Source organism: Ochotona curzoniae, unplaced genomic scaffold, assembly GCF_017591425.1.
Source record: "Ochotona curzoniae isolate NIBS_2020 unplaced genomic scaffold, NIBS_Ocur_1.0 contig_430, whole genome shotgun sequence".
Classification (NCBI taxonomy): Eukaryota; Metazoa; Chordata; class Mammalia; order Lagomorpha; family Ochotonidae; genus Ochotona; species Ochotona curzoniae.
This window is the reverse complement of record NW_024466219.1, coordinates 1864354-1878973: the sequence shown is the minus strand read 5'-3', so window position 1 is coordinate 1878973 and position 14620 is coordinate 1864354. Positions and strand designations below refer to the sequence as shown.

The 14620-nt window shown below is 45.6% G+C and overlaps 1 protein-coding gene across 1 annotated transcript in view; it reads right to left on the bottom strand.

The window, feature by feature from the left end:
- The window catches only part of HMCN1 (hemicentin 1), a 350746-nt gene that overhangs the window by 271898 nt on the left and 64228 nt on the right, over window positions 1-14620 (bottom strand). The window contains exon 2 of the mRNA XM_040985773.1: window positions 3561-3631. Within this exon, the coding sequence (XP_040841707.1) occupies window positions 3561-3631 (71 nt within the window). The remainder of the gene's footprint in view (window positions 1-3560; window positions 3632-14620) is intronic.

The following is a 14620-nucleotide window of genomic DNA, read 5'->3' as shown; positions in this document are numbered from 1 at the left end:
CACGGAGGACAGAAGATGTTACATGGAGGCAAATTTGAGAAAACCAGAAACATTTACTATTGCTTGTTTTTCCCTTATGATTCTTTTGGGGCTTATTCTGAGTGGGGACTTGGACATTTAAAGTCAAAGGTAATTTTTTTTAAAGATACATTCATCTATTGGAAAGTCAGATATACAGAGAGGAGGACAGACAGAGAGGAAGATCTTCCATCCCATGATTCACTCCCCAAGTGAGCGCAACGGCCGATGCTATGCCAATCCGAAGCCAGGAGCCAGGAACTTCCTCCGGGCATCCCACACGGGTGCAGGGTCCCAAAGCTTTTGGGCCGTCCTCGACTGCCTTCCCAGGCCACAAGCAGGGAGCTGAATGGAAAGTGGAGCTGCCGGGATTAGAACCGGCGCCCACATGGGATCCCGGCACGTCCAAGGCGAAGACCCTAGCCGCTAGGCCATGCCGCCGGGCCCAAAGGTAAATTTTTTTTAAGTCGACTTATTATTTGAAAGTATTACAAAGAGAGGAAACGAGAGGAGAGAGAGGAGGAGGATGGGGAAGAGAGGAGACAGAGAAACAGAAAGAGAAGCGGGAAGAAGGGGAGCAGGGAAAGAGAGGGAGAGGGGGAGAAGGAGGAGAGAAGGAGGAGAGAGGGGAGAGAAGGAGGAGAGAGGGAGAGAAGGAGGAGAGAGGGGGGAAGGAGGAGAGGGGGAGAGAAGGAGGAGAGAAGGAGGAGAGAGGGAGAGAAGGAGGAGAGAGGGAGAGAAGGAGGAGAGAGGGAGAGAAGGAGGAGAGAGGGAGAGAAGGAGGAGAGAGGGAGAGAAGGAGGAGAGAAGGAGGAGAGAGGGAGAGAAGGAGGAGAGAAGGAGGAGAGAGGGGAGAAGGAGGAGAGAGGGGAGAAGGAGGAGAGAGGGAGAGAAGGAGGAGAGAAGGAGGAGAGAGGGAGAGAAGGAGGAGAGAAGGAGGAGAGAAGGAGAGAAGGAGGAGAGAAGGAGGAGAGAGGGGAGAAGGAGGAGAGAGGGAGAGAAGGAGGAGAGAGGGAGAGAAGGAGGAGAGAGGGAGAGAAGGAGGAGAGAGGGAGAGAAGGAGGAGAGAGGGAGAGAAGGAGGAGAGAAGGAGGAGAGAGGGGAGAAGGAGGAGAGAGGGGAGAAGGAGGAGAGAGGGGAGAAGGAGGAGAGAGGGAGAGAAGGAGGAGAGAGGGAGAGAAGGAGGAGAGAGGGAGGAGAGAGGGAGGAGAGAAGGAGGAGAGAGGGGAGAAGGAGGAGAGAGGGAGAGAAGGAGGAGAGAGGGAGGAGAGAAGGAGGAGAGAGGGGAGAAGGAGGAGAGAGGGGAGAAGGAGGAGAGAGGGGAGGAGGAGGAGAGGGGGAGAGAAGGAGGAGAGAGGGAGAGAAGGAGGAGAGAGGGAGAGAAGAAGGAGAGAGGGAGAGAAGGAGGAGAGAAGGAGGAGAGAGGGGAGAAGGAGGAGAGAGGGGAGAAGGAGGAGAGAGGGAGGGGGAAGGAGAGGGGGAGAAACGTCTTCCACCTGTGGTTCTCTCCCCGACCTGTGGCGATGTCCGGGCTGGGTCAGGCCGAAGCAGGAGCTAACTGGGTGTCCTACAAGGGCAGCAGGGATCCAAGCCCCTGCGTCACATTCTGCTGCTTTCCCCAAGTTATTAACAGACAGCTGGAAATGACAGGACATGAACCGGTGCCCAAAATGCCAACATTGCAGGTAGGGGCTTTACGCACAATCCCACAACCCCAGTCTCACTTTCAACATGTACAACTGAGCATCAACTTCTCTACTGAAACAAAAATAACACTTTTTAAAAAACAGGAACAAAATTACAAAAAGAGAGTGTCAGTCCCAACCAAGGTCCTACAAGCTCTGCCAATCCGCCCATTGAGTGGCAGGGCTCAAGTCATCAGGAGGGGAGAATTTTATCTTTGAGTGTGTCCTCAAACTGCAAGGATGGATGCCTGTTACAGGTCACAGTTAAGCGTGCAGAGAAGCCATGCTGTCAGAAGGCTCACTCAAACGCTTTAGGCCCACCCCTGCTGACTTCAAATAACTCCATTTTTAAAAATTTTCTGCAAGAGAAAGCAGGAAGACACATGTTGGCAAATACTAATTGTCCTTATTCACACAGGTTCACGGTGTAATCTCTGTCCCAACACAGAGAGGGGAAGAAGAGAAGCTAGCATTCCATGTTCCACCCCACAGCGCCCGGTCACCGCCAGCTCCCAGAATGGGCAGACCGTTCCTTGTTCCCGCAGGACATGGCGGCGTGGACCCCGCACAGTTGTTGTCAGGACAAGAAGCGATAAAAATGAACAAGAAACAGAAACTATTGGGTTTTTCCCCTACTGCCTGCTGGGTACGGTAACTTACCCACAACCAAGTGAGAATCACCATGCTGAGGTAAGAGCTCAAAAATAAACACTGGGCACAAAAAGGGATAAATTAAGAAAGTCCAGCCATAGGACCTCCCTAACTCACTTGCCCCTGCAGCAGAAGAGGCAGGCGCCAGGCACAGCTGCTCGCCACTTTGCCCTGGCGCCTCTTCCTGCTGGCTTCCTTCTGTTTGCCCTAAGCATTTCACCCTTTCCAGATTTCCATTTGATTCCAGTGGACTCTGAAGATGCATCACCACTCTAACTTAAATGAAAATTTTTGCATAGGGCTTTATTTTCAAAATAAGAATTGTCATCAAAAAACAAAACTCTATTCTGTAACCTCATTTAATACACTTAAACTGTGGTCAGATAATGCAGTCATCCCCTCTCTGGCTGACCACAGGTCAAAGAACTGTGGCAGCTGTGGTACCAGGCCATTCCCACATGCCCCTCATAAGCCAGCTACCAGCAGTTGAAAAGAATGAGAAGAAGTAACCAAAAAGTCGATAGTAAATAGTGGCATGGGCCACAGAGCGGCAGCCTCCACGCAGCAGAGTCAGCACTGAGTGGATCTGGGAACTGTCTCCCAGCAGCAACAAGGAGAAGGTGGCTGCAATCTCACTACCACGATGTTTGCACAACAATTAAAGCACTGACTCCTGCCAAGTGCGCAAACTATGTTCACAGTAGTAAATAAATAATAAATACAGCCCAGCATATAAAAATCACCTTGGTTACACAATTGCTGGTGCCAGGGAGAATCGGTCATCATTGCACAGGTTTCTAAGTGAATAGTGTTGAGGCTTCAGGGACCAAGCTTTCTCTCCATCCCAGCTCTCTCTCTCCATCCCAGCTCTCTCTCCATCCCAGCTCTCTCTCTCCAACCCAGCTCTCTCTCTCCAACCCAGCTCTCTCCATCCCAGCTCTCTCTCTCCATCCCAGCTCTCTCTCCATCCCAGCTCTCTCTCCATCCCAGCCCTCTGAGCTGCAGCGGGAAAGCAGCTCTGGGGAGGGTGGCAATGAGGCTGCGCTTCTGAACCCAGGCTGCACTTGGCCTGTGGCTAATGCCCAAATCATTCAGGACTCAGATGCAGAAAACAAGCAGCACGTACAGGGCCCCTTAAACCTAACAGTGCAGATGACCATGGCTCCTCTCCACCCAACAGAAATGAAATTGAAACCGAACACTCACCTGAACATAGAGTTCTCGAAGTTCAAACTGAAATTTCTTGGGGTCTGTGGTAATCGTCACTGGGCCAATTTCTGAAAAGATAAAAGCAGAACAGGTCAATTAAGAGCAGCCAATGCTGTGTACCGCAATGTTATCGATCCATAAGGAATCAGCCAAATGGGAGCCAGCACCACGGCACTGCAGGTGGTCTCTGCCTGCACTGCCACGCATCCCACATGGGTGCTGATTCGAGTCCTGGCTATTCCAGTTCTGATCCAGTTTCCTGCTATGGCTTTAGAAAGCAGCAGAGGATGGCCCAAGTGCTCAGGTCCTGAACTCGTGCGAGTCCTGAAACAAACTTCTGCCTTTGCACTGGCCCAGCTTCAGCCCTTGTGGCCTTCTGGGAGTGAAGCAGCAAATGAAGATCTCTTTGCATATCTACCTTTCAAATAAAAATAAAATACATCTTCAAAAAAATAGCAAAATAATAGACTCGGCTTTGGTTTTGGTAAAGATTTATTTATTTACTGGAAAGACAGATACAGAGAAAGACACATCTTCTACCAGCTGGTTCACTCCCTCAAATGGCCAGGGCTGGACTAAGCCAACACCAAGAACCTGAGACCCCAGTCAGGCCTCCACGTGGGTGCAGGGGGAGGGCGGCAGTACTGCAGGTGAAACCTGTATTGGAATGCCCGGGATCGGGCCCGCCTCTGCTTCTGACCAGGTCCCCACTGACGCACACTACACTACGGGAGGCAGCTGCTGCTCTGTGGGACAGCTGGAGCTCCCCGCTCCTGGCCCAGGCCTGGCCTGACTCCAGCTGCTGCAGGTATCTGGGGAGTGCGCCAGTGGATGGGAGCTCAGTCCATCTATATCTCATACTGATTCTCAAATACATAAGAAATGTCTTAAAACAAAAAAACAAAGCTTTTTGTGAGTCTGGGTAATTAATTTCACCACACAACATCCACAGATTTCAATAACAGTACTAAGTTAAACTTTCCTAATAAAAAATTTGAAACCCCAAGTGCTCTGACATTCATGAGATTCTGAGAACCAACATGACACCACCAAATGGAAAGTTCCACACCTGACCTCATGCAATGGGTCTAAGCACACTACAAATATGCAATAAAATTAAATCAGGTATAGGGCCTCAGGTTCAAGTACTGGTTACTCCACTTCTAATTTAACTCCCTGCTAATGTGACTGGAAAAGCCAGTGGAAAATGGCCCACATTATTTGGGCCCCTGCCACCCACATGTGTGACCTGGAGGAAGCTCCTGGCTCCTAAGTTGGGCCCGCCCAGCCTAGAGGAAAATAACTCTCCCTCCTCCACCCCTTTCTCTTCTGTAGCTCTGCCTTTTAAATAAATAAGTCTTTAAAAATAAAAAAAAATTAAATCAGGGTATGCATATGTTATATATAAAATATGAATGAATTCCATGTTTACACTGGAGGTGCATTCCGCAGGACAGCTCATTTTGTAAATATTCTAACATCTGAAAGATACAAAATTCAAAACACTTTCTGCCACAAACATTTTGGATAAGATGTGTGTGTGTACATATATAAAATCGGATCAACACACACACATATAGGTATCATATGTATGTATTCCATTTTGAAATCTCTGGTGGATGTTTCCTGTCTTGCATAATAAGGATATAGCCTGCATTCAAAATTATAATGAGCAAATACAATACAAAATTCTATAAAGATGCTTAGCATTCAGCTTTTATAAAATGTGTTCTGGCTTCAACAGCATGCTGCTAAAAAAGAACTTTTTAACTTCAAAGGATAGTAATTAATTACCCAGAACCTTCCATAATTTGCCACATATGGTACAAACACAGACTGCAGGATTTTTGAAGTAACTGACGTGAACTGGAAAGGAGGCACAATTTTCTATAATCCATGTAATTTTTCCTGGAAGTTACAGAGGGGATGGAGAAATTAAATCGAGAACGGCCCATGACTTCACTGCAGATTAGATCCCTTGCAGTTTGCAAAAGGTGAGGCCAGGCAACTGGAGAAACTGTGTGAGAATGCAAACATCTGTGTTCCGTACAAAGAAGGCAGAACGGCCATCAGCTGTATGAAGTCACATCCCCAGGATATGGAAGCCTACTCCATCAAGACTAAACAAAGGAATGCAAAACAGCAAAGAGCGTTCCAGGCACTTACAGACTGCCATATAAATCGTCAGCAGCATTACCAAGCCAATCTTCCATGTTCCTACATGGCATTCTGGTGAAAGAGACATAACCCGAAAACCGAGAAGTTGAAAGGAATACAGGAACACGAAGGGAAATGTACAAATGCAGACAGGCAAGAACATTCTTCATCATCATCAGAGCTCTGGATACAGCACTGGACACAGGTCTGCTCTTCAAGAGTCAGGATAGGACTGAGTGGCCTCATTCTAACTAACCAGATACCCACACATACACCTGCTTTCAACAAAATCTCTCCAAAAGCTCAGCAATAACCATTTTCTGGACATCACTCTGCACAGCTGTGATAAAGCATTTATTAATGATGAGAAACAAAGACCCAGGAGGGTCCGCATGCCTACCTGCTATTTCCCTCCAGCTTCCCAACTCTAATTGCATGATTGGACTATTTGGACTATTTGGACTATTTGGACTATCACGCCTTCAGCCAGCCTCTTCACTCAGCAGAGCCCTGTGCCAGCTCTGTCATTAGCGACTTCCTCTTCTCTTTCACTCATCCCCTGCCAAGCCTTTGATGACTTTCAGCAGGTACAACTCTGTCCTCTCCTCCTGTCTGCACATGGTCCTCTGGAGCTGCTTACAATCCAGGTCCTCCTCTACTCTTCCAAACCTCAAACCACTCCAAGGCCCCTCAGCATCTCCGTCCCACGCCCTCCATCTGCACCTGCCAGTCTCCAAGGCCCCTCAGCATCTCCGTCCCACGCCCTCCATCTGCACCTGTCAGTCTCCAAGGCCCCTCAGCATCTCCGTCCCACACCCTCCATCTGCACCTGTCAGTCTCCAAGGCCCCTCAGCATCTCCGTCCCACGCCCTCCATCTGCACCTGTCAGTCTCCAAGGCCCCTCAGCATCTCCGTCCCACGCCCTCCATCTGCACCTGCCAGTCTCCAAGGACCCTCAGCATCTCCGTCCCACACCCTCCATCTGCACCTGCCAGTCTCCAAGGCCCCTCAGCATCTCCGTCCCACGCCCTCCATCTGCACCTGTCAGTCTCCAAGGCCCCTCAGCATCTCCATCCCACGCCCTCCATCTGTACCTGTCAGTCTCCAAGGCCCCTCAGCATCTCCGTCCCACGCCCTCCATCTGCACCTGTCAGTCTCCAAGGTCCCTCAGCATCGCCTCCCCTTCCGGTGGCCGTCCCCACACCCTCCAACTGCACCTGCCAGTCTCCAAGGCCCCATTTCAATCCCATCTACTTGTGCACTTTGTCTTCTCTAACTTCCTTTAACAGCTTGATTGCACTGCTTGTAACAGAAATACAGGCCAGCAGTATCATGTTGGTTAACTTGCATTCAGTTTGTCTACTTCTTTACAAACCATCCATCCTCTACTGAAAAAAAAATCAAATAGAATCGAATAGCTAAAAAGGGCATTAGAGAGCATGTGGCTCAACCCCCTTTTCTTTAGACAAGAACAACTGAAAACTTGAGCTGTAACTGAAGAGCTGGTACAGAGGTTAAAGCAGAGATCTGATAACATCCCTACACTGCACACGAACTCTCCCACTTTCCATGGCTCTCTAGTCTATGAACTGCACAATACCTCCACTGAACTTGGGGTCCTTTCCTTCGGGACATGGACAGGCAGGGCCACATTCAGGGTCCCTCACTGGATGCACACAACACCAGAACCTACTGTCAGGTCACCAGCTATTGACCTTAATCGGCTGAAGAATATTATCCTTCTTGCCTAACAAACACTATAATTAACACGAAGTCTCACCAGAAAATTCCTTCTCAAATCTATTTTTAAAACATATGGAACACTTAAAATACGTGCTTGCCACTGGTAGCAAAGACATGAACAAACATGAACCCTTTCCTCAAAGCTCCAACAGCCTAGTGGAAAAGATAAAAATGCAGATACGTAATTACAGAACTAGAGGCACCAAAAGGGTAGTTTGGGGATAATAGTCAACGGAGTCTTGATTTTCCAGAAAGAACTAAAGCAGATTGTAAGAAGGCTAAGTTCTGGATTCCAAATTAGAAACAAGTTCTTTATTCTCACAAATTTTATCTTAACTCCTATATATCAAGGTCACAAGGTATTGTCATATTTATCAAATAATTACCTATACCATGCATATAAGGATCTTCAACAAATTCACAGAAATGCAATTATTAAAAATTATGCATACATTCCAAAGAATGTATGTACTGAAATACCCTTCTCTTTGTACTGCATTTCTCCATGAACTACCTGAAGTCTCATCATAGTTACAAGGCCACGCAACTCCAACACTCTGACGACAGCAGCTCTTGCTTGGGCCTCTGCGGCAGGTGTGGCAGATACGATAGGATGCACAGAAACTCAGCTCCCATCCAACACGAAGACCACATACCTGAACATGACAGCAAGCAGCCAGACAGGCCACAGATGAACCTGGGCTCTGAGTTAGCTCCCCCAACTCTCAGCACCTTGAGGCAATCAACTGCCTCCGTGTACACACTTCCGGACACAGCGAGAGGAGAAGGGGACCAAGGGCCTCAGGTGTTTGATTTCCTGTTCCTTCACTGTACCACAGAGCCTCCATACACGGCTGAAGATCAAGCTGGGACATGAGTGATGACATGGAATCCTCGTCAGTTTCCCGTGAATCAAAATGCTACGTTACTTTAATTAAACTACTGATACAGATGATCAAACGGAAAATTTCCCACACGCACCTTATTTTTAAAAACCAAAGGAATATTCTGATAACATGCAACCTTGCAAACCTAAGAAACATATCTACTCAGGAAACTACTTTGGATAAAAAAAAAAGTCTGAAGCTCTGAGGAAGTCTTGTGTCCTTTGCAATAATTTATCACATGGCTTGGATTTATTTCCAGCACCTCAGCCATTGTCCTCCTAATCTAAATTGCTAGACTGTACTTGAGAAAATAATGGAACAAAATTCACAATGTAATATTTTCTTTCAGCACTTCATTTGGCAAGATCAATATCCAGTCCCTGGCTTCCTTTTTCCTTTCCATGAGCACATTTCTGCTCCCTGCAGTTTTCCCACTTGAGTCAAAGCAGTTTCTTCCTGATAACAAGACAATCGGCTGGGCTTTGCTAAGGTCTGCAGAATTTGATAAGTGTTCATGTCTTCCTTGTTCTTCTTAGCATAAGAGGGTACCTCAAAAGTTTGTGGAAAACAGAATTCAAATTCAAGTTTGTTTTGGTGCAAGCATATTTATGTGCAAAGTCAGTACAAATATGCATAAATAAAATCTTGAAGTTCATTTCTGAATACAATTTTTTAGATTCTTTAAAAAACTTAGACTAATAATTAGCTTTACATTTAGGGTTTCAATTTAATCTGCAACACATTGTCTCCAGATTTCCCCATTCTCACTCAATTATAACACTGCTGTCCAGCACCATTGTTCAATTATCTGCATCTAAATGGCAAAAGCAGAGCCCTTTCCGGAGTTTGCAGGAGCCAGCCCAAGCTTTCCTCAGGACTCATTAACTGGGCACATTTCCAGTCACATCAGGACATCTTGGAGACTACTTTAAGGCCCTCCATGGCTGTTACATCAATAAACTTGGAATCTGTGATGAAGTGAGGCACCCCTATTAATATTAAATGACACTATTTTGTTACACTAAGACGCTGTTCATTCACTAACCAGCTATGTGACACCTTTATACACACACATTCAACCAAGAGCAGACAGCGTGTGTATAACACACGTTCCCTCCACTTCAGAGTCTGCATGACTGGGTGTGCACCCAAAGCACACAACTGAGCATACCACACGGTGTTGACACAGGAAGCAAAGCACACCTTCATAACGGATGAGCAGGAGTGGCAATGCTTAGACTGGACACTGCCAGGGCAGCAGCAGGCTCTCTGACAGACAGATGGGACTTCTCGTTTAACATCTACAAAAATTCAGCCTCTCAGTTTCATAAAGTATTTCAAAAAGTTCATAATAAAATGGAATCAACAGCATGAGTTCAGGTTTGATGCAAAAAGCTATATACATTTTTGTAATATGTACTCACATGCATTATGAAAAAATGGCAAATAAACCTCACACTTCACTTTCTACTTTTTGCTATACACTTTACACATGATCCTAAGACCAAAATGGTATTTTTTTTAAATTTTGAATTATGTGGTACAGTTTCGTATAGGCTGGATTCCCTCCCAAACTCCTACTCTGGAGAAATTTTCCCCATTTTACTACAATGGTGTAGTCTTTCATAAGGAATCATAATTCTGTCAGTCTCTTATTTAAGTGTACCCTGACATTGTTGGTACAATGTCAGACAGTCCAGCATCCCAATGTCTACTCATGTCCAACAGTTTCACTGGGAATCCATCTTTCGTCTGAAACCAGGGATGCATGTTCCATTATACCCCCACATCTGTATAAGGTAGACCCCAGTATTCCATCACTATACATTACCATAAGTGGGAAGTCATGAAACAAGGTCAACAACTGGTATGAGTTAGAACAGCCACAATAACAACATCAACAACAAATTACAGCACCATGAAAAAATAACGCGCCACTGAGTAACCAACACATGGGCGACAAAAAGGAAACACAAAAATTTGTTGGGAAAAATGATGCCACCATGTAATCCATGAGCCAGTAATGAATTTGACAAGAGAAAAGAATTTATTTGGAATAAACAAAACTGAAATAAAAAACATCAAAACACATGGGAAACGGCCAAAAAAGCAAGCAAACAAAAAACAGTATGGATCAGATTATTGAAGTTACACTTTCCATGTTGGTTTCCTTATATAAGAGAACATATGGTATTTGTTCTTTTGTGATTGACTCATTTCACTGAGCATAATCGTCTCTAGTTGGGACCACCTGGTAGTAAATGGTATAATTTCATTCTTTTTAATAACTGAATAATAGTCCATGGAGTAGATGCACCACGGTTTCTTTAACCACTCTTCTTTGGACTCACATCTGGATTGCTTCCATGTCTTTGCTATTGTGGATTATGCTGCTGCAAATATAGGATTACAGATCCCCTTCTCATATGCAGATTTCAATTCTATTGGGTATATTCCTAGCAGCGGGATAGCTAGGTCATATGGCAGATTTATTTGCAATTCTCCAAGCACTCTCCATACCGATTTCCACAGTGGCTGTACTAGCCTGCACTCCCACTAGCAGTGAGGGAGGGTGTCTTTCTCCCCACCTCCACGTCAGCAGTTGTTGTTAGTTGAGTTCTGAATGTGGGCCAGTCTCACTGGGGTTACGTGGTACTTCAACGTGGTTTTCATTTGTATTTCTCTGATGGCTAAGGAGCCTGAGCATCTTTTCATATGTTTGTTAGCCATTTGAATCTGTTTTTCTGAAAAACGTCTGTTCATTTTCTTTGCCCATTTTGTTACAGGGTGTTTTGTTGTGTTTTTTGCTGTCCCTGGGTTTCTGAAGCTCTTTGTAAATCCTGGATTTTAGTCCCCTATCCTTGTGTAGTGTGCAAAAATTTTCTCCCATTCTGTTGGTTGCTTCTTTGTTAATTGTTTCCTTTGCTATACATAAAATGGCATTTTTAACATCAAAAATAATCATTGATATGACACAAACGCTATTTTACATCAAACTTAATAAAGAAGCTTTCAAAGATTTCAGAATATTTTGAAAGCAAACAAAATACACTTTATATTCAAGAACATTTTGAAATTAAACTCAGAATATTCATCTAGGGAAATATGCTCTAAGTTTTAGGGCAGAAATACTGGAATTCATTTCAGAGTTTAAATCATTCTGTAACAACATTCTTCCAAATAAATCTACTCATCAGAGATTTTTAAGAAAAATTATGAAGTAAGTAAGTAAAAGGTTGGTGAAGAACCAAGAAATTATGTCTGCAAGTGCAGACATCAACAATCGCCAATGCTTGCAGAGACGCCCGCACTGGGGAGGGCACAGAGACTCCGTGCTGACGACTTCCAGAGCAGCCCAGGCAAAGGAGCAGCCACGACCACGTGTGCAGGGGACACCAAACCCAGAGGAAACCGCTGATCTGCATGGGAAGCGGGGACACTGAACACACAACTGATACATGCGGATAAGGTTCTCTCCCAATACTTGTGTTAGTTCAACCACCTAAAGTATTTGTAGAGATCATTCAAATATAAAAGGAAAAAAAATTAGCATCACTGCATTCCAGGAAAATACAAGGAACATGCAGTCACAATGAAAGAAATACAAACAGAAAATGTGAAGTTTGCAATGTTCTCATGGAATTATTACCTAGATCATCGTCACGGCAAACCGGAAACATCCGTACTGCTGGCAAGAAATACGTGGATACAATTTTTGTGAAATTTACTCTGGCTAACTGAAGCATAGGTACTGTAAGCCTCTGCAGAATTGCATATCATCATTTCCTATTTTGCTGTAAAAGACACAGGGAAGGGGGTGCCGTGTGGTAGCCTAGCAACTGAAGTCCTCGTCTTGCCCATATGGGCGCCGGTTCTAATCCCGGCAGCCCCGCTTCCCATCCAGCTCCCTGCCTGTGGCCTGGGAAAGCAGTCGAGGACGGCCCAAAGCTATGGGACCCTGCACCTGTGTGGGAGACCTGGAAGAGTTCCTGGCTCCTGGCTTCGGATTGGCTCAGCTCCAGCCGTTGTGGCCGCTTGGGGAATCAATCAACAGACAGAAGATCTTCCTCTCTGCCTCTCCTCCTCTCTGTATATCGATTTTCCAATAAAAATAAATAAATCTAAAAAAAACAAAAGATACTGGGGGACCTGCACTGGGCCTGGTGGCTGTCCTATGCTTAGGACATGTGCTGGTCACACTGCTGTGTCTGGGTTTGAACCTTCGCTCTGATCCCGAGTCTGCCTTTCTACAAGGCACACCCTGGTTCCGGTAGCTGGCTCCCTGCCTTTGCAAGGAAGGCCTGCACTGAGCTGCCAGCTCCTAGCTCTGGACTCGGAAAGACACAGCCATTGTGAACGACCAGAATGAACCAGCACAAGACTGTCTCTAACTTTCAAATAAATTAAGTAAAACTAAGACACCAATACGATTAGGTTATCAATAAGTAGAAAAGGCTAAACACTCGATGCTTTGAAAAATACTGGCACAAGTGCTTCTATGTAATGTTCAATTACATTAAAAGCAAAACTTTGTAGGTAGCAGCTATCTACAAAGACACAGGTTCCGAAAGATTCTGTGGGACAAAGAGTGGTGATTGAGTACTATTCAATTTTTCAAAATTTTCAAACTATTTCACTGTTATATAAAGTAAGAAACAGGAAAAAAAACATTTTCTGAACCGAATCAAGCCTGAGGCAACGGCCATGAATTTTGACTGCACGGTTAACTCAAATAGCAGTCGTTGGGAAAAAAAGCACGGAAATACTTCTCTCAGCATTCAGAAACAACGAGGCATGAATTTGAGGCACTGTTGATGTCATCGGGTGAAAGATCTTAAACATTTGCAGTGCCACCAACACTTCACTCGTTTCGAACTGAGGTCCATTTCTCAACCATGCAGGACACGAGCCTGAGTGTCATGTGCCTCCCGTCGGTCTTCAGTGGACAAAGTACACAAGGGAATGCATGAATCAGACACCCACCAAGACACAGCGCACCCAGCGGCTGCTCGGGGCGCCTGCACCCCATGCCGCAGGGCTGCCTCCAGCCTGCCTCCCAGCAGGCACCCAGTGGTGCTGCCAGTAGTCCTGTCGCCCCATGGGACACCCAGGAGGAGGAAGACTGGGCTCCAGGCTTCGGTCTAACCCAGCCGCGGTTCCTGCAGGTATGTGGGGTGTGAACCACAAGATAGCATTATCTGTGTATTTGTGTATGTGTGTCCTTTTCTACTTTGAGATTAAACAGATTAACTTAAAAAAAAAAAAATGAAGCACTGATCAGATTTGCAACACCAAAATCTAACCATAGGCAAATTTTGGTTCTTTTTTTGTGTGTACTAGTGTTTTTTCTCTTTCCTTTTTTAGTTTTTTTAATTTTTTATTTATATGCAGGAGTGACTTTTATTATTTCCACACTGTTGCAATGATGTGTCTATTCCTATATACATATTTTCTGTTGCTTGAATATCTAAATATGAAACATTACATAACTAAATACTGAACATAAACCTGAATCAACTTGAGTATCCACTTTAAATATAAATGCTTGCAAAATGAGCGAGCTCACAATATTCACTTTTGTAACTGAAAGCATCCCAGTTTCAGAACTTGTCCCAAAGTCTTTGTGGTTAATAAAGTGAATTATTTTGTTTAATTAGACACATGGTTTTAGATTTACACCGAAGGCATTTCAAGCTAAGCCAGAACCCACACAAGGGAGTGGCACTCACTGACGGCCAGCACCCACGGAACTCCACCCGCTGCCTCCCTCACCGATGGAGCACAGGGCCCCCCGGCCTCGCTGCCAGGCCCCACGACGCTCTGAGGAACACTCCTGTTACCTGACTTTAATAGCTGAACTCACAAGGGCAGACACTGCCTCTCTGGTACAATCTGTACTGGAACCAAAATGCAACAATTCACATGTGTCCGACAGGCGCCCATTAATAACAATTAGCAGAGACACTGAAAGGGGAGTTGGCCAAGTGAAGCTGCCGACCAAACCAACCAAACGACACGACACTGCTGGGCTGACTGCTGATCCTGAGCTCCCAGCGAGGATGAGAGGCCTCGGGAAGACGTCCGTGTGACTTACAGCCGCTCACTCGCACGGCTGCATTCACTAAGTGCTTGCGCTGCTTCCCACAGGCAGCTGTTCTACTGATTAAAGAGCACGGTCTGGAGTCAAGGCTCCGGCTCAGGCTGGTTTTTCATTTGCACAAGTCCCTCGTTCTCAATGACTTTCACCATCCTTATTGACCAAGCAGGGTA